At 42.5% G+C, this 24,035-nt stretch overlaps 1 protein-coding gene across 2 annotated transcripts; it reads right to left on the reverse strand.

The window, feature by feature from the left end:
* Nucleotides 1–10,345: 10,345 nt before the first annotated feature.
* Nucleotides 10,346–23,368, reverse strand: Ddx3x (DEAD-box helicase 3 X-linked). 2 transcript variants are annotated; one of them, XM_052170558.1, is made up of 16 exons: nucleotides 23,222–23,368; nucleotides 20,138–20,195; nucleotides 19,141–19,188; nucleotides 17,961–18,093; nucleotides 16,969–17,127; nucleotides 16,787–16,886; nucleotides 16,422–16,557; nucleotides 15,995–16,080; nucleotides 15,462–15,721; nucleotides 14,901–15,045; nucleotides 14,439–14,583; nucleotides 14,053–14,234; nucleotides 13,854–13,971; nucleotides 13,408–13,561; nucleotides 13,152–13,288; nucleotides 10,346–13,003 (listed from the first exon to the last, which is right to left on the reverse strand). In XM_052170558.1, exons 1-16 carry the CDS (start codon nucleotides 23,264–23,266, stop codon nucleotides 12,924–12,926), a joined length of 1,986 nt encoding a protein of 661 aa, XP_052026518.1. In that variant the 5' UTR covers nucleotides 23,267–23,368; the 3' UTR covers nucleotides 10,346–12,923. The 2 variants fall into 2 exon arrangements, with proteins under 2 accessions (XP_052026518.1, XP_052026519.1); XM_052170559.1 differs by having other exon boundaries at nucleotides 13,152–13,291.
* Nucleotides 23,369–24,035: the final 667 nt, after the last annotated feature.

The following is a 24,035-nucleotide window of genomic DNA, read 5'->3' on the forward strand; positions in this document are numbered from 1 at the left end:
AAAACAGTAAGCTGGGCGGTGGTGGCACACATATTTAATCCCAGCACTTGGGAGGGAGAGGCAGGTGCATATCTGTCTGTTCAAGGCGAGTCTGGTCTACAAATCAAGTTCCAGGACAGCCAGGGCTATGTGGAGAAACCTTGTCTCAATGCTGAAGTGGAAGTTTCTGGTTGTGTCATGTGATGCACATTCATGTGTTTGAGGCAAGACCCAAGGGAGGACACAATGAAGGGGGCGCTTCTTCAATGATCTTCACTTTGTTCAGAAACATGGCACAGAATTTCTCCAGACCTTGATCCTGCTGACTTGTGCTAGCAGAGGCCTGGCAATTTCTGCTAGTTTGTGCACTGCTGATGTTTTTTGTTTGGTATCCTGACAAATGGAGATCAGAATTGCCCTAAAGAACTACTTGCAAACAGGTCCATATCCCCTTGTCCTATTTACTATCTTTTCTCCCCTACCTTTGGATGGTGGACTAGAAGGGGGTTGAACCATTTGAGAATCCTTATTAAAAGTAGGTTTTCGCCGGGCTGTGGTGGCGCACACCTGTAATCCCAGCACTCTGGGAGGCAGAGGCAGGCGGATTTCTGAGTTCAAGGCCAGCCTGGTCTACAGAGTGAGTTCCAGGACAGCCAGGGCTACACAGAGAAACCCTGTCTCAAAAACAAACAAACAAACAAACAAAGTAGGTTTTCATAGAGGCAGGGGGAGCGGTTTTCATAAAAGATAGGATAGGGGTTTTCTGGGAGGGGGAAACTGGGGTAAGGGGATAACACTTGAAATGTAAATAAATTAAAAAATAAATTTAAAAAAAAAGTAGGTTTTGAAAAATGTAAGCCTATACATACCCCTCCTCAAAGAAACCAAGTGTGAGTCACTATGGCGTCTTTGAATCTTGACTGGCTGCTATCAACCTTTACTTGAAATAGATTCTACCCTATCACAACAATGTCCCTGCTGCAAAATACTGTCCCTATCCCTGAGAGGACTGTGTGTACATGTCACATATGTTTTGTCTTCTTCTTCTTCTTTTTTTTTTTTTTTTTGTTTTTTGGATTTGTTTTTTTTTTTTGAGACAGGGTTTCTCTGCGTAGCCCTGGCTGTCCTGGAACTCACTCTGTAGATAGACCAGGCTGGCCTCAAACTCAGAAATTCTCCTGCCTCTGCCTCCCAAGTACTGCGATTAAAGGTGTGTACCACCACTGCCCTGGCGTTTTTGGTTCTTTATGCACTAGTTTTTAACGTAAAGATATTTAGGGAGAAAGATCTATGCCTTTGTATATCTCCTCAGGAATTTCAAGGATATGCCAGGGGAACGTGGCCAAGATGTGCAGGTGTTTATTTTTCCATGCACCAAGAAATGTAGGGGGAAAATAGCTCAGTTGGGCACTAACACACTCTGCTCTCCATTTCTTCCATCTGCGCATGTTCTTGTGCTCACGGACAGGTTCCCTCACTCTCCGGCATTGCACTTGATAATCTAAGCTCTCCTTGAGAAAGCACAGCCCTCTTAGGGGATCCCAGCTGCTTCTCATTTACTTCATCTTGGAAACAAGGGTACCAACTAAGGAGCAGAGTACTGTCCAGGCAGCATGATACCAGCCAGAACTAAATCAGGGTTCTTCTGGGAAGGCAGAGGCAGAAACGGAGGCAGAGATGCAGCAGCTGCTCCCGTGGTCCACACTGAGACTGCAGGGGGGAGAAGAAACTGTAGATGAGAGCAACATCCAGAAAAATCAGGAGAGCAGCTAGAGGACAGAGTGAGGTAATGAATGGGGAATTGTCAGAGGGGCTGTCTGCTCACACCCTGGTAGGATGGAACTAGTGAGGGAAGGGGAGGGTTAGTTTTTGTGACAAGCTATTATATATCCTTAGAAACCATAGAATCACCAAATGGCACTAAATAGATTATTTAGTTATAACTCCCTAACTCTTTTTTTTTTAAGGAGTTTATTTAGTTTATGTATGTGAGTACACCGTAGCTGTGTTCAGACACCCCAGAAGAGGGCATCAGATGCCATTACCAATGGTTGTGAGCCACTATGTGGTTGGTGGGAATTGAACTCAGGACCTCTGGAAGAGCAGTCAGTTCTCCTAACTGATGGGCCATCTCTCCAGCCCCAGCTTCTTAACTCTCAACTGGTTAAGTTAGTATTTACTTTCTTTCTTCTTCATTTTTTTAGACAGGGTCTCATTGTAGGCCAGGCTAGCATCTAGTTCATGACAATCCTCCTGCCTCAACTTACCATACTACTCCCCCCTACCCAGCAAATGTCTTTTCTTTAGCACTTCCTAGGTCCTTTATGATTAGGATAGCCAGCTTGAAAAGTCAAGGAGGCCTCTGTGGTAAGGTGTGTACTAGAACTGAGTTCTGAGTGAGGCAATAGTTAAGTGAAGAAAGACTCGAGCAGGAAGCTTTAGTGCAACAGGCACACACAGAGGATGTGGGAGGGTCTTCAAGCCATGGTGGAAACAAGGCCAAGCTAATGAGGCTGTTACAGTAGTTCACATGAAAGAGGAAGTAAATTCTGTCCACTAACTTTTAAACCTCACCAGAGTAACTAGGAAACTGGTGGCGCCATTAACCAAGGAGCCTGGTAAGGGCCGAGAAGGGCGGTGTCAAGGAGTATCACGGCTCTTGAATATCATAAACTAGTAAGATGCTTAAACATAATAAGTTTTGCGACAGCCAGGTATTGTGGAATACTCCTTTAGTCCCAGCATTTGGGAGGCAGGGGCAGGCATATCTCTGTGAGTTCAAGAACAGTCTGGTCTACACAGTGAGAGTTCCAGGAGAGCCAGAGCTATGTAGAACCACCCTGCCTCAAAAGTAAATAAATACATTTTGGGACAAAAACCATATAGTCATCTCCATAGAGACAGGTAAGTCAAAGTCAGCCTTGACTCAATAATAAAAAATGAAGCAGAGGGGGCTGGAGAGGTGGCTCAGTGGTTAGGAATGTGGACTGCTCAAACCGTGGAACTGAGTTCAGCTTCCAGCACCTATTAGTGGGCTGGCCCACAACAGCCTGTAATAGTCCAGCTTCAGGGGATCTGACACCCTCTCTTCTGGATATCTTAGGTACACATACCCACGCATACATTTTTAACTAAGTCTCTTTTTAAAATTCAAAATATCAACACACTAATAACCTTAACACATTTGACATTAATTATTCTGGCATCATGTCTGTTGGAGAAATACTGGAAGAATTCACTATTATTTAACATTGTACTGGTTATAGTAATAAAAATGGAAAATAGAGAAAATAAATTAGATATACTAATAAATATAATTAGATGCCGGGCAGTGGTGGCTCATGCCTTTAATCCTAGCACTTGGGAGGCAGAGGCAGGCAGATTTCTGAGTTCGAGGCCAGCCTGGTCTACAGAAACCCTGTCTTGAAAAACTAAAAAAAAAAAAAAAGTAACTGAGAAACTAGTACAAAGTCATAATTCAGTAGCTAAAAATAAAGTTATAGACATCTATAGCTTTCATATATATAGTTGTGTGATGGTAAAATCATGCCAGAAAGCTTGGTGAGGTACAGCAGGTTGAGACCCAGAGACTCAGTGGGTACACACCTGAGTGTGTGACTCCCTGCTCCCTGCCAGAGTCCCGACTGGAGCACAGGCCACAGTCCCCGCATAAGGAAAAGGGGCCTGTGGCCACATAGGCCCAGAACAGTTCTCCATGCTAATGAGGCACCTAGAGGTCCAGAGGACTTAGCCAATAAGCTTCCCTTCCCAGACATTGCTCCCTGCAAAAGGTATTAAATCTACAAAAGGTATTTAATCTTGGGTCCACCCTGACAAGTGGGTACTATACAATATGCATCCATTTTCCACAATGAACAGTCAATAAACAACATGGGTAGACATGGACTGTCTCTTTCATCTGCCACCGCCATGAGGAACGTGCAGAAGGTCTTGTCTACAGAGCCGCATCGAAATCTCCCGCAGAAGGCCTCTCTGAGCTTCCAGCTGCTTCCGCCCAGCTAAGGACAGTCACTGATGAGACAAGGCAGAGGTCCCCTTCTCCCAGCAAGAGTCAGAGAACCCCACAGACCCAGCTTTGTCGAAGGCCCAGGGAAACCCCCCCCCAAACCAGCCCCAGGTTTCCAACATTTCAGATTGTTCTTTCCCACCCCCAGATCACTGTCTTGGCACTTCCCTGAAGCCCAGAACCAGCCGGTAGCTGCGTGGGATACGCAGAGTCAAATTCCCCTCATTCACCTCCCCGAATGGCCGTGCCCTGAGGCAGGAGGAACACAGACCCTCATAGAGTCACCCATTAAAGCCATGATGGCTCCGTGGGTAGAGTGCTTGACCTGAGTGTAATTCTCAGAATCCACTCACATCAGGGTGACAGAAAACCATCCACAGAACCATCCAGAAGTTCTCTGATCTTCTATGCTATGGTGTGTGCGCGTGTGCGTGCGTGTGTGTGCGCGCGCGCGTGTGTGTGTGTGTGTTTGTGTGTGTGCGTGCGCTCGCGTGTGTGTTTGTGTGTGTGCGTGTGCGCGCGTGTGTGCGCGTATGTGTACGCGTGCATTGTATGTATGTGCGTGTGCACGCGCGTGTATGTGTGTGTTTGTGTGTGTGCGTGTGTGCGCGCGTGTGTGTTTGTGTGTGTGCGTGTGCGCGCGTGTGTGCGCGTATGTGTACGCGTGCGTGTGTATGTGTGTGTGTGTGTGTGTGTGTGTGTGTGTGTGTGTGTAGAACACAGACAAGTAATGGAAGCAAGATGACCATAAGTTGGTCGGAAAGACAGAAATAGATTTGTCCATACTTGGGAACACTCCGTACCGTCTCCATCTGAGAGCATGAAATGCGAAAACTGGGGGAAAGCATAAGAAGGCCGAGTTCTTTGCTCACTTAGGGTCTTGTGTTTTCAAACAGAGACTCATATATCCCAGGTTAGTCTCAGACTTAGAGCATCTATGAAGCCATGAATGAACTTTAACGCCTGGTCATCCTGCCTCCATTCCACAAGATCCTGGGATTCCAGGCCACTCTGCCCTGCCAAGACTATAACTGGGGGTAGGGGTGGGGTTGCATTAATAAGCACAGTAAAGAGGAACCGGGGAGGAAGGTAATTCTTATCTAAACTTGGACAGCGCATCAGACACAGAAATTCCTATTCATCTCCTGCTTCAGAACTGATGTGCGGCTTCTAGCTTTTATCTAGTTCTTTAGGGAAGTTGGGGCTATTTCCATAACAGCGCTATGTACGCGGGTTCTACAAAAGTAAAACATTAGGCAAGCAGAGTGAGCTACAACCCCAACAAGATCCTCTACAGGGAAAAGTCTATTCTAAAATTTGTAAGGAAAGGCAAAGGAATTAGAAGCGTGTAAAGAACAATTCAAGCCGGGCGGTGGTGGCACACGCCTTAATCCCAGCACTCTGGGAGGCAGAGGCAGGCAGATTTCTGAGTTTGAAGCCAGCCTGGTCTACAGGGTGAGTTCCAGGACAGCCAGGGCTACACAGAGAAAAAAAAACCAACCAAACAAACAAAGCAAAACAAAACAAAAACCAAAAAGAACAATTCAGAAAAACTAATAAAGAGGCAGAGAGGACCTCATCAGCTTTAAACCCACATAGCTAAAGACAGTCGGAGGAAGGATAAACCCATAGATACACGAAAAGATACAGATGAGCAGGGCCAACAGTTGGCAAAAGCTCTCCAGTGGAGGAAGTGCAGTTTTTGCAAATGCTAGCTAGAGCAATTGGGTATCTATGGGCTAGAAGCAAACCTTAAAGCTGGACCTTAATCCCAGTACTTGGGAGGGAGAAGCAGGCAGAATTCTGAGAGATGGAAGCCAGCCTGGTTTACATAATGAATTCCAGGCCAGCCAGGACTACATAATAAAACCCTCTCAAGAAAAACAAACAACAACAAAATCCCCCAATTTAAAAAAAAAAAAAAAAAAACCTCAATCTAAGTCTTCTATCATTGTAACAGATTTCAAAGTAAACTGGGTGTTGTGACAAACACGGTTGATGCCGGGACTCAAGAGGCTGGGACAGGAAGAAGGAGCAACATAATGAGATCTGTCTTAAATACACAGGGCTGGGGAGATGATTAGTCAAGTGCGTGCTGTGCAATCATGAGGGCCTGACTTTGGTACCCCAGAGCCCATGTAAAAAATCCCAGTGTGGCAGGGCATGTGCTGTGGGGTTGTGGGGACAGAGACAGGAGGATGTTGCCGTTTGTTAGCCAGCCAGTCTAGATAAAATTGGCAAGCTCCAGGTTCACTGAGACCCTGTCCCAAACACGGCTCAGGGATAAAGGCGCTTGCCCCCATTGCAGACAACCTGACTTTGATTCCTGGGACACCATATGGTGGAAAGAGAAACATAGACACCAAGTAACAAGTTTTATTTTTTGGGTTTTGTTGTTATTGTTCTTGTCTTGAGACAGGGTTTCTCGATGTAGCCCTGGCTGTTCTAGAACTTGCTGTGTAAACTAAGTTGTCCTCAAACTTGAGAGCCACCAGCCTCTGCCATTAATCCCAAATGCATGGCATTAAAGGCGTGTGCACCACTATACCTAGCTTACACATTTTTTTTTTTTTTTTTTTTTTAGAGACAGGGTTTCTCTGTATAGCCCTGGTTGTCCTGGAAATCCGCCTGCCCCTGCCTCGATAGTGCTGGGGTTAAAGGCATGCACCACTACTGCCAGGCTTTTTTTTTTAAAACAACTTTTTTAATATTCATATTTTTAAAGGTGGACAACAATTGAAAAAGACACCCAATGGCAATCTCTGGTCTCCAGATGCCAGCGTACACATGTGTACACACACTCATACACACACATATACAAAGCACACAGATTGTATTAGTCAGGGCTCTCTAGAGTCACAGAATGTATGGGGAGTCGCTATGTAGTTAGGGAATTTGTTGATTTACAGTCTGTAGTCCAACTCCCCAACAATGGTCATCAGCAGCTGTGGATGGAAGTCCAAGGATCTAGCAGTTGCTCAGTCCCACGAGGCAAGCAGGCAAGGAAGAGTCTTCCTTCTTCCAATGTCCTTATATAGATCTCCAGCAGAGGGTGTGGCCCACTCCTTTAATCCCAGGTGACCTTAAACTCAGAAATCTCCTTGTCTTAATCTTCTGGGATTCATAGCCACTATGATTCAAGATCTCCATGCCAAGATCCAGGTCAGAAACTTGTATCTCTGAGCCTCCAGATTAGGATTACAGGTGAGCGTTCCAATTCTTGATTGTAGTTCATTCCAGATATAGTCAAGTTGACAACCAGGAATAGCCACTACACATATACAGGGTAAATGGAGCAGGGGTGGGGGGAAGGACCCGGGAGCATTGCATCATAGATTTCAATGCAAAACTACAAAATTAGACACAAAATAGACAATCTTTATGACTTAGAGTTCTTGGATATAACACTGATGAAATGTTGACAAATTATAGAGTGCAGAAAAGACTGGACTTCCTCCCACATACATGCTGAGAGAAAGCTGATGTCCAATCTAGGAAATAGCTCTGCTATTTCTCACTCTTTAAGGCACCATGCATACTCCTGGACCCACACAAAAACTGTTTATAAAGTCATGTGCAGCTCAATGAAGAGAGTTTTTATTTGCCAGTTAAAAATTGGAAAGAAGCCGTGCAGTGGTGGCGCACGCCTGTAATCCCAGCATTCTGGGAGGCAGAAGCAGGCGGATTTCTGAGTTCGAGGCCAGCCTGGTCTACAGAGTGAGTTCCAGGACAGCTAGAGCTACACAGAGAAACCCTGTCTGGAAAGAAACAAATCCAAAAAAACAAAACAAAACAAAACAACAACAACAACAAAAAAGCAAAGAAGCCAGTGTCTCTCTGTCACAGGCTAGATTAAAGACCTGAAACTTTAAAGAGAGCATTACTCAGTAATGAGAGTAAAGAAGGAACAATTTGTAACAATCTGATCAAGGATATTATGCTGAGTGAAAATCAGCCAAGCTCAAAAGGCCACATACTTCATTATGTAACAATTGTGAAATGACATTTTTTAAGATGTTTAAACAAGCAAATGAGAGAATGTCAGAGGTTAGGGACAAGGAAGGCAAGCACGGGGAAGAGGGCGGTTGTGGCTATAAATACAAGAGATATAGCACAAAACACAATCGGAAGACTCTGCCGTTTAGCCATTCTGTGGGTCACCGCAGAGTTCCACACAAGTACAGGTAACAGTCACAAAAATGAAGCCAAGCGGTTGTTAGGACAGGCTGCCCTGGAATCTGTCCCCGGTCCTTCTCATACACCGTGAAGTTGATAACCAAAAAAGGAAAATTAAGCTCTTGGAACTGATGGACTAATCTGAATTCACACTTTCTCCAACAGGCCAGAAAAGAAGTCAGATGAAATCAATAGACTGGATCCCTTAAACTGGAGGGTCTCAAACTATGGGTCTTGGCTACTTTGAAGGTTGAATGAGCCTATCGCGGTGTCTTATGTCAACTATGCTGCACATATTTACAATTCCTAACAGTAGCAAAATTAGTTATGAAGTAGCAACAAAAGTAATCTAAGGCTGGGGGTCACCTCAGCATGAGGAACCGTATTTAAAGGGTGGAAACATTCGGTAGGTTGAGAAGCACTGCCCAAAATGACCCTTAGGTACTTGGGATGAGTGGAAGTTTATCCAAAGAACACTAGGCAGGATAGGTGTCACAGTAGTCATGTCACATGCCCACATAAGATCCTTTACAGCGAAGGGATTGGGGACATGGCTTGGTCCCTCAGGATAGTACCCATCTACTTGTTTCAGCTTTGGGACAATCAATGGTGCTGCTATCACACAAACTTTCTCTGCATTTTCCTCACCTGGGGAAGTCTCAGAACTGGGAGTTAGTTACATGGCAGATAACTCTTCAAATTCTTGACATTTTAGGCTCACACATTTTGATTGTTTTCTTCTATAGTAAACATCGTTCCAGGTCACAAAATACCCATTTGCACAACATGCAATATACGAATCACAAACTGAAGTAAGGGCATGAAACAGAAATGTGCTTAACCATTAAGTGTTGTCAGAAATGGAACAAATCCAACCCATGTGGCCAGCACTTCGTAGGTGAGGTGGCCTGCAAGGTAATTTCAAGGCAAAAGGAAACACAAAATGTGTACTGTTTGTGCAGCTTTCAAATGCATAAGGACGCAGCTTTTACTACACAATTCGAGCCTCTCTGCCTGACAATCTTGGGAGCTACTCTTGGTTGGGAGCTAAGGCAGGAAGATGGTGGCTGAAAAGCTGGGTCTCTTGATTTGATTTGAGCAGTATACAAAAAAAAAAAAAAAAAACCAAAAACAAAAACCCACACCAGTCTGGCCATCCTTGACCCAGGTGATTCTGATAGAAGCACATCAGAATAGACTAGTAAAAAAAAAAGTAAACCAGGCAAGTTTTTAATAAAATTTGCTACAGCTTAAACAAGAACGTGATGCTGTATACTTACAACTCAAAAACCCTGAGGCTGAAATGCTCGGTGGTGGCTCCCAGATTTGGTCTAGAGTTCTAAGACCCTTACAAACCATAGATATATAACACATAAACTATTTCTCAAGAACCCTGCTATACCAAATTGCCTACTTTGTACCTAATTCTCAGGAGTCATATGAACAGCTTTTCAACTTTCCTCACCTTGTACAACATTTCAAACTAAAATTTCACATCTCCTTTGTGCACAAGTTTTAAAAAACTGGCTTTGAAGTCACTAAGTCTGTAATTAGGCTGTAATGGGAATACTCACCAAGTAATACCTAGCATCGCCTTTTCGATTACTAATACATCTTTTACCCAACTCTTCCTTGCACTGTTCAGCTTACCTTCCCTACCAAATATTCAAAGATTCATCTTACATTCCCCTTCACCCTTTCCCTTTGTCCCTCCTGCCCGCCCCGCCCCCAACTGGCTCTGGGTCCTTTATAGGCTGTTTCTCATTAAGGATGGTTGTGAGCTACCATGTGGTTGCTGGGATTTGAACTTATGAAGTGGTGGGGCCTCTTAACTGTTGTTGAGCCATCTCACCAGCCCCACATAAAGATTCTTTAACAACTCCAGGTGGTGCTGGGGCATGCCTTTAATCACAGCACTGAGGATGCAGAGGCAGATGTAGGGGGTTCTCTGCAAGTGAGGCTGGCCAGATCTACAGAGCAAATTCCAGAACTACAGAAACCCCTTTTCAAAAAAACTACAAATACACATTATATACTACTAATGTATATCTTTCAATATCCATTTAGCACAAAAATGCACAGTATCCTACTATTGTTTTACACATGGCACTCATTCTGCCTATAAGAAGCATTTAAAAAAAATGATCAAATGACACGTTGCAATTCAGGCAAGAGCACAACTTTATTTTCACCTCTAAAAGTAAACCACAATTGACAACAACAAAGGAGACTGTGCAGTTCAACTTTTTATTTTAATAAAACCAGAATATGCACAGCACATGCAGTGCTAGCATCTAAACTAATACAATAAGCAACTACTAAAGCTACAGTGACTTGAGGGTCAATCTTTACATTCAGCAAGTTTAAACCCATTCTTAATTTTGAAACGTAACTGAAAATATTGCTTGCTGATAAAACTTGCTCAAATACTATTGCTGAATGTACAAGTCACTGAATATGCCAATACAACAAAGATAACCACATGTTTGAGGATTGCAATGTGCCAGACATTCACTGAAAAAAAAAATACAACTAAACAAAACTCACACAACAAACATCTGAGAATCTGGACACTTTGTATCAGTGTTTTGAAGTGTTTCGTTAATATCTTAAGACAAGTGTATCAAAACCTTGGCATGATTTAGTTTCAAGTCGCCAATTTTGTTTTTACTAACATCAGAAAGTTATGGCTACACCGCCAATGCCGGGTCTGCTTAATTTGACTTAAGAGTTTATTATGACTTAACATTAAAAGCTCACACTACCCCGAAATATATAATTTCACGCATACGGTGACATTCAACATTCAAGTGCCAGTGTTTTTGTACTGTCTTTTGGTCAAGTTTCTTTAAACTTTCAAAGAATCACTTTTAGGCTTACAAAAATAAATATTTGTCAAAATGTTCAATAAATATTACATAAAACTAGCAGCAAAAAGTATCTAGAAATCTGTCGTGTGCAAAGTTTTCTTCCCAACTATCATTCCCATGGTCCCAAATAAATTTTAGAATCTAGTCCCATCCCTTTCCTAGACAAGCTGCGTTCAACAATCTCCAAGAGACAAAATAAGATTGGAAGTTTAAGGACACGCACACAAGACATATATATAAAATTCTCTGAATGTGCAATAAAAGAAGTACTTTGTAAAAAGTTATGGGCAAAATGTACAAGGGCCTAAACCTAGACTAATTGAAATAGCACCATAACAAATGACCTCAATACTGTCAAGTGCACCTACTTAATAAAAGTTTTAGAACAAGGCACAATACACTTGAAAATCTATTGCACTTTAGGAAATTTTTGCCGTCTTCCTATGCCACTGTAAAAGATTGAACATTTTGATCACTGCATTCTGGTCACAAAATTAGCCCAGAACTCCCAGTGGCACAGGCATTTTAGTGGTGGACAATGCTCATCTTTGGCCAGATTTAGCATAAACAGACTATAAATACAATGGAAACCTATGCAACTAAAACTGACTAAACTGCACTGTAGAGCAGAATTGACACCTTGTGCAGTTATGTACATATTTCCAACCTGTGTGATCTCATATTTCAGTTTGTTACTCTTCTGGAGCCATTTGTTTTTAGTTTTTAGTTTTGTTTTTTTTTTTTACAAAGTCTATAGTAAGCCAGTTTAACATCTCAACGCAGCTTGAACAGAGTAATGTGAATAGGCATTTAAAATAAAGCCTGCTGCATAATTCTTCCTGTTCATCCCCATCTTGACCAAAAAACATCAACACTAGCATGCGTTATTAGACCAAAAATCATCCAGAGCCCTAAGTGAGGGCTGGTCATTGCTATGGTCAGCCATTCTACCATTTCAATTTCTTTTATGGCAGGCATTTAAAAAGTCTAAGTAGATGAATTCTCCTAAACCTATTTCAAGTTATCAGACCTTTAAACTTTCCCTGTAATAACATGCCCACATTTGGCTAGCTCATAGTTAACGATCTGCCTAAACATTGAAAGAGGAATTGCTGTATTTACTTGCATTAACTTTGAGAACAGTGCTTTGAATGTATGCATGTATCCATACATCACCTCATCATGACTGGAATGGCTTGTTTAAAGACTATTATCAGGTTCTAAATACCTATCCAGGATAGAGTGAGCAAATCAGAACTTTAACATAATACAGTTTGCCACATTAGAAACTAATCCATTAATATGCTTCAAGACGTTTGTTGTTTTGTTTTCCCCCAATCTGCAAGTATCCAAAGCCTTAAGACAGGCTACCGCTTGAGTTTTTCCTTATATTATTTATGGATGAATCGATGATTCCTGTTAAGTTGTATCACACCTGTGTGCCAAGGTTTGATTTTAGCCCAAGTTCAGTAAATTTATTTTGTCAAAAACAATTGGAATCTTGAGCATTACTGAGCCAACAGGACATCAAAATAAAAAGTTGTCTAAAGTTAAAGGCACAGTACATTAACAAACAAATGATCCTCAGTCACAAAATTATAAATGCAGTTTGGGATAGGGGTAGGCGGGAGGGGAGTTAATCCAAACTACAGCAATGAAGTCTTCAAACCACCTTCAGAACAGGGCTGCTGATTATTCCTTTCATCTTTACTTGTGACCTTGAGCTCCCTTTAAAAAAAAAAAATTTCAGTGGAGAATCACAGCTGGTAATGTACTGCGAGTTCTTGAAGCTACACAAGGTATAGTCTGGCTAAGTTACATGTGGTTTCCATATTAGCTTGTTTGGCAGGGTGACCTACTACAAAGCAGGCTCAATTACCCCACCAGTCAACCCCCTGGGAGTTATAATTTCCTCCATATCCATCACTGTTGTAAAAGCCTCCGTAGCCACCTAGTGAGAGAGGAAAAAATAAAAGAAATTCAGTCATCCATTGTTAGCAACAATCTTTCCCTTTAAAAGTTATTGCAAGCTATAGTGTTGAAGTTCCCCAAATGGTCTTATGTTTGAGACAGTAAGGTTTAAAACAAAGGACTCCTACCTCCACCAAATCCTCTGCTGCCGCCATGGCCACCTCCGCCACTCCGACTGCTGCTTGCACGGCTGCTGCTGAAGCTGGAGCTGCTGGCACCACTGCTCTGTCGGTAGTCTCTGGCACCAAACCCTCCACTAAACCGACTGCTGCAAGGGGCGGGGACAGCCATGGTCATGTAAGCAGTGATGGTTATTATCTTAAGCAATACTGAGAAATAAGTTCTCATGCCCCCAACCTGTGCATCATGTGTATACCACCTTACCTCTTAGAACGCCCGCGACTGCTACCCTTGTAGTGGTGTTCGAAAGCCATGTTCTCTAACCAAGATGGCACTTCTTGTTTTGCTTCAACAAGAAGATCCAGTAAATCCTTAGTGATATTTACATTCCTTTCATTGAAGAATGAGGTGGCAAGACCTAAAACAGTTCACAAAAAAAGCCCACACATAAACAAAAAGTACTCCAGAAAAGGCTATCAGCTATTTAATAAATTCTGTGTATCAAAATAGGAACCATAATATTTAAGATACTATAAATTGTAGCCAGTGTGCATGGCTGTGAAAACAGCTTTAATCCCGTACTCTGGAGGCAGAGATAACCAGATTCTATTGAGGTCAAGGGCAACCTGGTCATAAGTAAAAAAGCTATAAAGTTCTTTCCTGTGCTATCACAGTAAAACAATCAGGATATCCGGTAACTAAACACTTACCAAGGTTTCCTACACGCCCCGTACGGCCTATGCGATGCACATACTCTTCAATATCACTAGGCAGGTCAAAATTAATAACATGCTTCACATTTGAAATATCCAGTCCTCTTGCTGCTACCTGAAATATAACTCTTGTTACATTTTGTTTTGGACAAAATCAACTTTGAGAGTAAAAAAATATACATAGTATTATACATACTGCCGTAGCCACTAGAATTGGGCTTTTTCCTGAGCGGAACTGGTGAAGGGCCTCTTCCCTATCTCTCTGAGAACGGTCTCCATGGATACTGGTACAAGCATATCCTTCATGGTATAAGAAATCCTCCAGAGAATCTGCCCCCTTTTTGGTCTCCACAAACACTAGAGTCAGGGAATCCTTGCCTGAATTTGAAAATAAGGTTTATCACTATTAGTAAACAGTACTTTGTAAGTATGTATATAGACAATTAAAATGGACATATGACAATGTTTTGAATAGGTGGTAAATGATGGTGATTCAAACAATTCTCATTACATAGTCATAGAGCTAATGACTATTCTCGTTACATAAATACTCATTATGTAGTCACACAGAGCTAGTTTTACCTGTTGCATTTAGGAGGTCAAGCAGAAACGACCTTTTGTCTATCTCTTCCACCCAAACCACTTTTTGTGTGATGTTCTCTGAAGTAGACCCAACTCTTCCTACAGCCAGAAATATGTACTCATCTAAGAAATCACGGGCCAGCATCTGAAGAAGAAAGCCATTCTTTAATTTTGCAGTTTTATTACTTGTGTTAAGTGTAGATGTTAAAAGGAATACAACTTGAAGTTAGTTCTTTCTCATCACGTGGGTTCCAGGGACTAAATTCGGGTAGCAGGCAATTTTACTCACAGGAACATTTTGACAGTCCAACCCCTTCCCCACTTATTTCTGGTCAAGTGTGGTAGCACACACATTCCTTTAAGCCTAGTTGGAGGGTCAGAAAGCAGCCTGAACTGCATAACAAATCCCTGAAAATATCTACTGAAATAATCTTTAAGTAAGTGAAAATTACATAATAGTACCTGTATTTCCTTAGGAAAAGTAGCACTAAACATCATAGTGTGGCGGACACCTTTTGGAGGCATAGTGTCTTGTTCAACTATTCTACGTATCTGAGGTTCAAACCCCATATCTAACATCCGGTCAGCTTCATCTAACACCAGGTATCTGCAATGACAAAACATTTAAGATTTTGAGACGAAATGAAGGCAATTTATAGTTTTATCTGCTAATTAATTTAAATGATCTGACCAATGTAGTTAACACTGTTCAATAAAATTACATAGAAAAAACCAACAAAGGACTCTTGTCAAGATAAAATTATCAAGATCACATAGGCAACTAGCTCACTTGTTAAATTGTTTTCAAGTTTTGTGTGTATATGCAAAGGACAAGCTGCAGGAGTACCACCATTCTGATGGTGAGGGAATAAAATAGTCCTGCTGCCAGGTTCAGCAGCAAGCACCTTCCCACTAACTACCTGCTGACTTTCCCCCTCTGTCCTTGGATCTAGTTACTATCCTAAATTTTTGGTAACCCACTTGTCTCAGTATTTACATAATGAGAAGCTAACAAGCACGTACTTGCAGAAGTCTAAGCCAATCTTCCCTCTCTCCATCATGTCCACTAGACGTCCTGGAGTTGCTACCAACAAGTGGCATCCACGTTCTAAGTCTCGAATCTGCTGACCAATCTCAGCACCGCCATAAACCACGCACGGACGGACTCTCGATCGGTATGAGAATTTTCTGGCTTCCTCATAGATCTGCACTGCCAATTCTCTCGTTGGTGCCAGTACCAAGGAGATTGGATACTGTTTACGACGCCCATATCTTCCATTTTCCTAAGAAATAGAGATTTGTTAATCAATCTGCATGTTAAATTATCACTTACATTAATATAAAAATTCATTTCCCTTTGTAATTTATACACTATACCTAAAACTTCATTAGACTAATCTTAGCATCACTTGGAACTCTTTCAATAGCTTCCTAAAATCTTCACAATAACTCTTCTTTATAAAGAAACACAGCAATGGGCATACAGCTCAATGACAGAGCACTTGCTTAACATACAATGCGCCCCAGGCCTCATTTCCAACACCAAGAAAAATTACCTTCATGGCCCTCAGAGCCTCTCCTGGACCATCAGCATAAATCTGACTCAAGATGGGCAAGAGAAATGCTGCAGTTTTTCCAGAGCCTGGTAAGAGAAATATGTTCATCAGCAGACCACAAGAAAACCCTCCTTATTACTCCTGAGAATCAACACTAGTAGCCATTTAGTACTTTTACTTTATGCCCAAACTTCACAGAAATTCCATATAACCTCTTTAGCTGACTAAAACATAGTCAGCAAATTTAGGAACAAGCTAATATTTTTAAATATGGATTAATAATAGAATACAGCCATTGTTTATGTATCATATATGGATTCTACAAACAATAGAATTCAGTATTGCCAAATGTCCATTGTACACAAACCCATAAATATCTAGTATGTGGTTTTTTTACTAGAAAAAAAGCGACATTCAATGAGCTTACCTGTCTGAGCACAAGCCATCAAGTCTCTTTTCTCTTTGATAATAGGAATAGCATGCTTCTGCACTGGAGTTGGGCGAGTGTAACGAGTAAGCTCAATGTTTCCCATAATAATCTCTCCCATCTCAACATCACTGAACTGTCAAATTCAATGGCATGGAGAAAGTAGAAATGTTACCTGAAGCTGATTTATATTAATTTGTGAATAGCAAAAGCAAAATTTTAACATCTGATTACTAAGTTGGGCTTTTACATTGGACCTACTTCCTATTTCAAAAAGCAAATTACTTACACACACCAACATCTCCCTTTCCAAGCTCTAAATGTGTGGCTATATTTCTCTGTAATTCCATAAAGCAAGTACTTACACTCTCAATGTGTGGAGGACAGTTGTTGCCAGTTGCTTCAACTGGAATGTCATCATATTTCTCAAAATTAATCCCAGTATTGCCTCCAGAAAAGAGTTCCCTGAAATAAATAGTTTGGTAAATTCACATGCAATAACAACAAAAAAGATTTCATCACAAAATAGCATACTTCAAAAACTTACTGTTCCAAGCGTTCACTTGGTGGGAGTGGCTTTGACCAGTCATCTTCATCCGATTTGTCACACCAGCGACTATTTCCACCTCTTTCAAATTTGCCAAAGCCACTTCTATCTCCACGGCTGCCAATGCCATCATAGTCTCCCCGTCCACGATCATCAAACCTAAGCACCACATGGACTAAATCAGAACCTTAACCATATCAGATTACTCCAGAAAACCTCACAGAGGAATTGATCAACTACAAGATGTGAACAGTTCAAACTAGCATATTATATCATCTAAAAATCAATATCTAATCTAATCCCTAAAGTCATATAGCCCAGTCTTGTCACATTCTATCATTAAAAATTAAAGCTTAAAAAAATTTAAATGGGCATGTAGCCAAGGCCTTCAAAGTGTTTGTCAAAATGTATTTAGCAATAAAGAGTTTAAAAAAGCACCCCCAAACATCAATTGTTCAGATTACAGACATCTGAGGAAAAATTCATGTGACAGCTTTTTAAATAAGTTTAAAAAAAAAAATCCTTACCTGAATAAAGATGTTTATTTTAGGTCTGTTTGCCAAAAATCTGGAGACGGGAGACTAACCATAGCTATTAGGCACATGAGGTCAGTTTGTCACACTTATAAGTATTTTTCCATAAGAGTCTACAAAGAGCTCAAGCAAATCAGGCCATTTATTCACTGTATGAAATTACTTCTAAAACAGATAATGAAAAACTAGAGAAAGAAACTGACTTCATATTTGCACTTTTCCTTTTGTTTTTTTAAAGAGGTGTTGGCTGTCCTAGAACTCAGATCATCCGCCTCTGTCTCCAAGTGCTGGGATTAGAGTGTAGCAACACAGTACTTTCATCTGATTTCTATGTAATAGGTTCAAGCTAAGAAAATGTAGTGAGTTAGGTAGATACAATGCCTGACATCCACTTTATCCTGATAGGATAGAAATGTTTAAAGTACTATTGAGTATATGTAAAATGTTTTTTTTATTTACCTTCCCCTGGATCCACTTCCACGCTCACCAAAGAAGCTAGACTTCCCTCTTGAGTCACCCCTTGATCCAAAACTGCTGTAGGCATCCTTATCTTTACTAGAACTCCACCCTGAACTGTCTTTGTCATAGAATCCTACAAGTAAAAAAAACAAAATAAAATTCTATTAACACATGGTCTTAATATTTCTGAATTTTAAGCCTACTGGCTCTTTTATCCATCTGGTATCAAATGCCAATGTAAATATTGTAAAGGGGCCAGCAAAAGATAACTAAGACATACCTTAAGTCTCCAGTTCTCTCCACTAGAAAATACTGGAATAGCATATCATGAAATCTGACAGGCTATGAATATTCAGAATGAACATCTAAGGTCAACAACTTTGCCTTTAGCAAGAGGACTATGGGTACTGTCTTCTATCATAACTACTTTCTGCCATTCACTTTATAGATGTGAATGAATTTACAAGGAAACAGTCAATTAGCATCTCAGATTATTTGGTTTAGTGTTTTTTCAGTTCCGATAGCAAAACTAGAATGCTTTGTACACGTGAATCATAGTCCAAATGGTATCATTTTAGTGGTTTATTTACAAGCTTAACAATATCAAAAATATTCAAACTCTCTCCCCTATATGTTCTCAATACAAAGTCAAATATAAATATTTAAGTAGGGATCACCAATGACAGTTACATTTAAGACAATTAAGGTTGAAGTAGCTTCGAGGACATCTTATTAGTCAGACATTTATAAGCTACTTTCCTTTCTCCTTTGTGTCTACCATTACCCACCCAGCCATGTGTTTTCCCTAGCAATCAAGAACTTAATTGCGTCTCCAGATCTTTCTTCTAGTTGTAAAATTTAAGATCCTGCCTCTAATTTCTTTTGACAAAGAATTCTTGTGAATCACTACTGATTCACCAGAATGTGCCTGATAGTTTAACTTATCTTGTCCATCTTCTTGTCATATGTTAAGACAAAAAACAACTATTCTCATGTAGTTTGGACTATACACCATGGTACCCACCTATTTTCTCAAATTAAAAGCAAGATGTAATAAGAGACTAAATAATTCATACAAAAACCATGACACTGAAGGCAACTCTCAAACCTCCCATGGTGTGATGTGAGTTAAGGTTCTCAAAGTTCCTAGGAACCTACCAAGCTGGTATTAAGGACTCACCTTTAGTAGCTTCTCTGTTCCTTAAATGAGGAGGGATATAGCGCCCTTCTGAAAGAACACACAATTAATAAAAAATGCCAAATATCTTCACAGTAAAACTTCTCATCAAACTCCCTATTAAAAAAATCAAATACTCCTAACAACTTTAAAGGGTTGGTGAGCAAGGTATAACTTTAAGATAGGTATTATGCCTGTAATCATAGCTAATGCAGGGCAGGAAGATCACCTTAAGACCAGCCTATGCTACATTTAAAAGAAAAAGCCAACTTTAAGCCTAGTAGTTGGGTGAATGTGTGGTACTTGCCCTTAATCCCAGCAGAGGCAGGTGAGTCTGAGTGGGAAACGCTCTTTGTTAGCCAGTTAGTAAGTACCTGACAGCCAGCTAACTGGCTACGCTACTTAGTGCTTATTTATCCTAATTCATTCATTCTCATTCTCATTCATTCATTCATTCATTCTCTCTCTCTCTCTCTCTCTCTCTCTCTCTCTCTCTCTCTCTCTTGTTTTCCGACGACAGGGTTTCTCTGTGTAGCCCTGTCTGTTCTGGAACTCACTCTGTAGACTAGGTTGGCCTTGAACTCAGAAATCCGCCTGCCTCTGCCTCCCAAGTGCTGGGATTAAAGGCGTGTGCCACCACCGCCCGGCTAGCCTAATTCTCTTTGCACTTCTGAATTAAATATTTGAAAGATTTGTTAGGATGATGGAGTACTGTGTGTGTGTGTGTGTGTGTGTGTGTGTGTGTGTGCATATTTATATGTATCATCTCACAGGGTATACCTGTACACATACATACAAAGTCCTAAACCAACTAAAAATATCCTTTAGCAGTGATAGATGAACAATGGATGTGATTACGGACCTATATATATGCCCAGCACTTCTATCTTCTAGCCAGTGAAAGTGCATTCTAAAAGTGTTCATTAAATTCTTAACATACAAGGAAATATTAAGATATCTAGTTCTGATATTCAATATATCCATAAAATGTTTTACTTACTGCTTGCTGTACTTCCTCCAGTCTGATTATCTGAAGAGTTCAGGTCTAGGCCAGCAAACTAGAAGGAAATCAGATTTTTAGTTTCAATGTTGAATCAAATGAAAGAAAATACTCCTGTTTCCTGGTCCCACATTCAAATAGTTGCCTCTTGGAGCCCACACAGCTATTAATAAAGTTTAGAATGTGACCAAGAATGCACTAGAGTATAGAGTTCTAACACAAGGTCGTGCCACTATAAATACCACAAAAAGCAAGTTACAAAATCAGAAACTGGATCCAAATTCAATTCCATCTTTCAAAATATTTGTTCTGTAAACAAACACTTTCCATAGTAAAGCTCCTTATTTGAGAAACTAAAACTCAAATTATGTTGAATCTCAGAATTTTAGCCAGGCATGGTGGTAAGCAACTTAATTCTAGTATTCAAGTGCACCTAACTCAACAACTCCAGTTGCAGATTCACTGCTTTCTTCTTTCTGCCCTCCAAAGACATGATACACACATTGTAGAAAAACTTTTTTTTAAGCCTGAGGTCAGGGCAGCCAAATAAAATTGTTTTAAAATACTAACAAGGTGCTCAGAGCTTAGTTTAGTCGATAGAATGCTAGCCTCCACTGAAGGATGAAGCCCTGAGTTTTAATTCCTAGTACATCATAAAGTGTGATGATTTGTGGCTGTAGTCTCAGTAGTAGAGAAGTGGAGGTGGGTCAGGAGGTCAAAGCCATTCTCAGCAATATAGCTGGGCTAAATCAGACCCTGTCTAAAAACAAAAGCCACACGTTAAATGAGTGTAGGATTCATTTTTACCATTTGTTTTAAAAAATTTTCTAAACACTAACTTGATACTTGGTATTATTTTAAACGTAAAAGCATAAAGACAAACTTTGACTATTGTTTAGTTCCTTTATTCTCAAACACAGCGCAAATATATTAAATTGGGAGAATACTGCATAAGGCAATTTTATCAATATACTCACCACTTAGCACTACGAATAAAACTGAAATAATTTCTGTTCTCCCATTTAGCTGTACATTCACAGTACTAGTCATTAATATCCTTTGCTGTTCTTACTGAAGGACATTTTCCTGGCTTTAACCTCTCCCAAGTCTACCCATCTCCTTATACTATTAGCAAGATTCGACAAAAATGCTACAAGCTATCTTCATTCTTTTAAGCTCTTAAGATTTTATGTATGTGTATGCCTGCTACAGTGTGTGCCTGTGTGCGTGTGCGCATGTGCGTGGGGGGGGGGGTCTCACTATGAAGCCTTGACTAGCCTCAAACTCTACTAAAGACCAGGACTATCAAAGTCATGGCGCTTGGTGGCAGATGCCTTTACCCGCTGAGCACTATTATGGATACTATTGCATAAACCACAAATGAAAAGGAGGCCCCCTCTCAAAAAAAAAATGATGGAACTGTTACATTTTAAGGAAATGTTACTCTGTGCTTAAGTTCAATGATATTGGCAAGCTACAAGTATCGCTAGCCTGAAAACAGATGTAACCTCTTTGTCATTAGCAAAAATGTTGCCATGCTCTGATACAGTAGCTGCCATTTAAAGCCGTAGTTATTACAATCTGAGACTTTTTAAATGATTTGTTTAAATGTGTACTGGTGGTGGTTTGAGGGTGTCGGAAACCCTGGAACTGCAGTTACCTCTCCACTGAGCTGCCACGTGGGTGCTGGGAATTGAACCCAGTTTTCTTAATGGCTGAGCCATCATTCTAACCATCTCTCTTAAATTTTGTTTTTATTATTTGGCAACAATAATCTAAGAAGCAACAAAGTTGACAAATGCACTGTTGGTACTCGTTACAAAATAAGTGTATCATTTGGTATAAATATTTTGATGGAAAAGGAAACAGTATCCATTTTAAGTTACAATGTATCACAACACGGAAGTTTATTGTAGCGGGCCATTAACCCCGAGGCAAGGCAAGGCAAGGCAAGGCAAGAAGATCCTCAGCTCCCAGCCTCTAAACCTAGAAATGGGAGTCTCGATTAAGGAATCAGAAACCAGGTCTGACCAATCAATCTCCCAATTTGACTTCATCGGCTGCAACAAGTTATCTGTTGCCCTATTCCGGGCATTTTGCCTCTAGAGGATCCCAGAGTGGGCCGTCCCTTGCAAGGCGCGTGGTCGCCCCCTGCGCCCAGGTAAAGGGCAGGCGTGCGGGGCTCAGACCGCGCTCCAGTTTCCTGGAGCCTAAGGCTGAGCAAGGGCCGCGCTGGGTGGCTCGCGTCACCGCCAAGGCCGGCGCAAGTGCGCACGCAGCGGCCCCGTCCTCCCTCCCCCTCCTCCCCCCGCCCAATCCGCCCTGAAATTTCTGCGTCACAAAACTTTCCACTCGGGAACCGCGGCCTCCCCTGCCGCGACACACCGGGCCTACGGTGCGGGAGAAACCCGGGTGGCTTGCAGACCAGCCCGCCGGCGGGCAGGCCTGGGGGAGGGGTGGGGGTGGGGGTGGGGGCTGGGGTGGAGGGGCGACCGCGCGGCACAGGCAGCCAGAGCCACACAAAGGAGGCCGCCGCCATTAGCCCGCGCTGAGGCCAGCCCCCCTCCCGCGGCGCCCCTTCCCACATTCCAGCGCCGCGGGGACACTCGGCTAGCCCGCGCGCCGCTGTCGCCGCCTCCCGAATGGAGAGCCCTCAGCCACTGGAGCCATGGAGCCCCATGAATCCCGAAACCAAAACTATCCACCCCGGCCTGCGCGCCGCCACGCGCGCGGGGCGATCTACCCCCGCCACCCCGTCCCAAGTGCAGGTCACTAATCAACTAGGGTACGCGCGCGTGCGCCCGAATGCGCGCGCCCCCTCCCCCTCGGCTCGCCTGCGCACAGACACAAAAGCCGCCATTGTGCTGGGGCCAGGGACAATACCGCGAGCCGAGCCGTGCTGGAGGAACAACAGGCTCTAGCACTCCCCGCAAGCATCCAGTCCCTCCAGAGCCCCCTAGATACTGGCCCCCGGCAGCCAGAGCCATCCGGGGAGCCGGGGAAGGAGAAAGCAGAACTTAGGAGCTGCGCCACAAGGCAGGCTAGGGCAAGGGAGAAACTGATGCAGCGACCACTGCAGCTCACCTGCTGGTCCAGCCCGAGCGCATTTTCCACTGCCACATGACTCATCCCTGAAGAGTACCGAAAATTCGGAGTCTTCCGCTGCTGAGCAAATGCTGGCTTCCCCGCAAAAGCCCTCTCACGGGAGAACTGCGGCTTTGAAGCGCACCGCGCGGCCACCGATCTTATATACCGATTCGGAGGACTGCTACGTCAGCACGTAAGACGTGTGCCCTCCTCTCCCCGGCGGCAGGCCACTGCCGTTAGGATTGCTGCCTGCTTACGGTGCGTTGCTCGCCTTAGTCCCGTGAGATTTCCAAGGCAGTCTAGTTACCCGCGTCCTTGCCCGCCCATAAAGAACCCTGCGTTATATGTGCTTCTGGTTCTCTTGGGTTTGCTTTCCCCTGATCTCCGCCAGGGACCCTAATCTTAGTGTTTTCTCGAGATCTCGCGAGAAATTATTTCTGATCGTCCTCTAGCCATAAGGCCCTAAGATTTAAACTAGGCTTATTTGCTGCTGCTTCCCCCTGGGCACCCAGTTTCCATCTTTCTTTCTAGCACTCGGCCTTTCCTATGCGTCCCCGGCCATGGAGACGATGTAGTTGGCTTTGTCTGGCCTAGTGAGCCCTGGCTTTCCGTGGAAGGGCAGTGGGATCACGTGACCGTGGGTGTCCAGCAAGGTGGCCATTTTGTGAAGAAGGGAAACTCGTTTGACTAGTGCTGGGAAAGGGAGGGAGGGACGAGAAAATTGCGGGAGGGCGGGGAGGAGAAAGGGGGAAGGGAGCTACACAAGGGAAGGAGGAAGATGGAAGGCTGGATGGCGACCTTAGTCCACCTG

The sequence above is a fragment of the Apodemus sylvaticus genome, chromosome X (assembly GCF_947179515.1).
Source record: "Apodemus sylvaticus chromosome X, mApoSyl1.1, whole genome shotgun sequence".
Lineage (NCBI taxonomy): Eukaryota > Metazoa > Chordata > Mammalia > Rodentia > Muridae > Apodemus > Apodemus sylvaticus.

Coding starts and splice junctions, on each gene's coding strand:
- Ddx3x (XM_052170559.1), bottom strand. CDS start 23,266: ATGAGTCATGTGGCAGTGGAAAATGCGCTCGGGCTGGACCAGCAG. Junction 19,189..20,137: donor TGGAGGAAGTACAGCAAGCA/GTAAGTAAAACA, acceptor GTGTTCTTTCAG/AAGGGCGCTATATCCCTCCT. Junction 16,081..16,421: donor GATGGCTTGTGCTCAGACAG/GTAAGCTCATTG, acceptor TTCTCTTACCAG/GCTCTGGAAAAACTGCAGCA.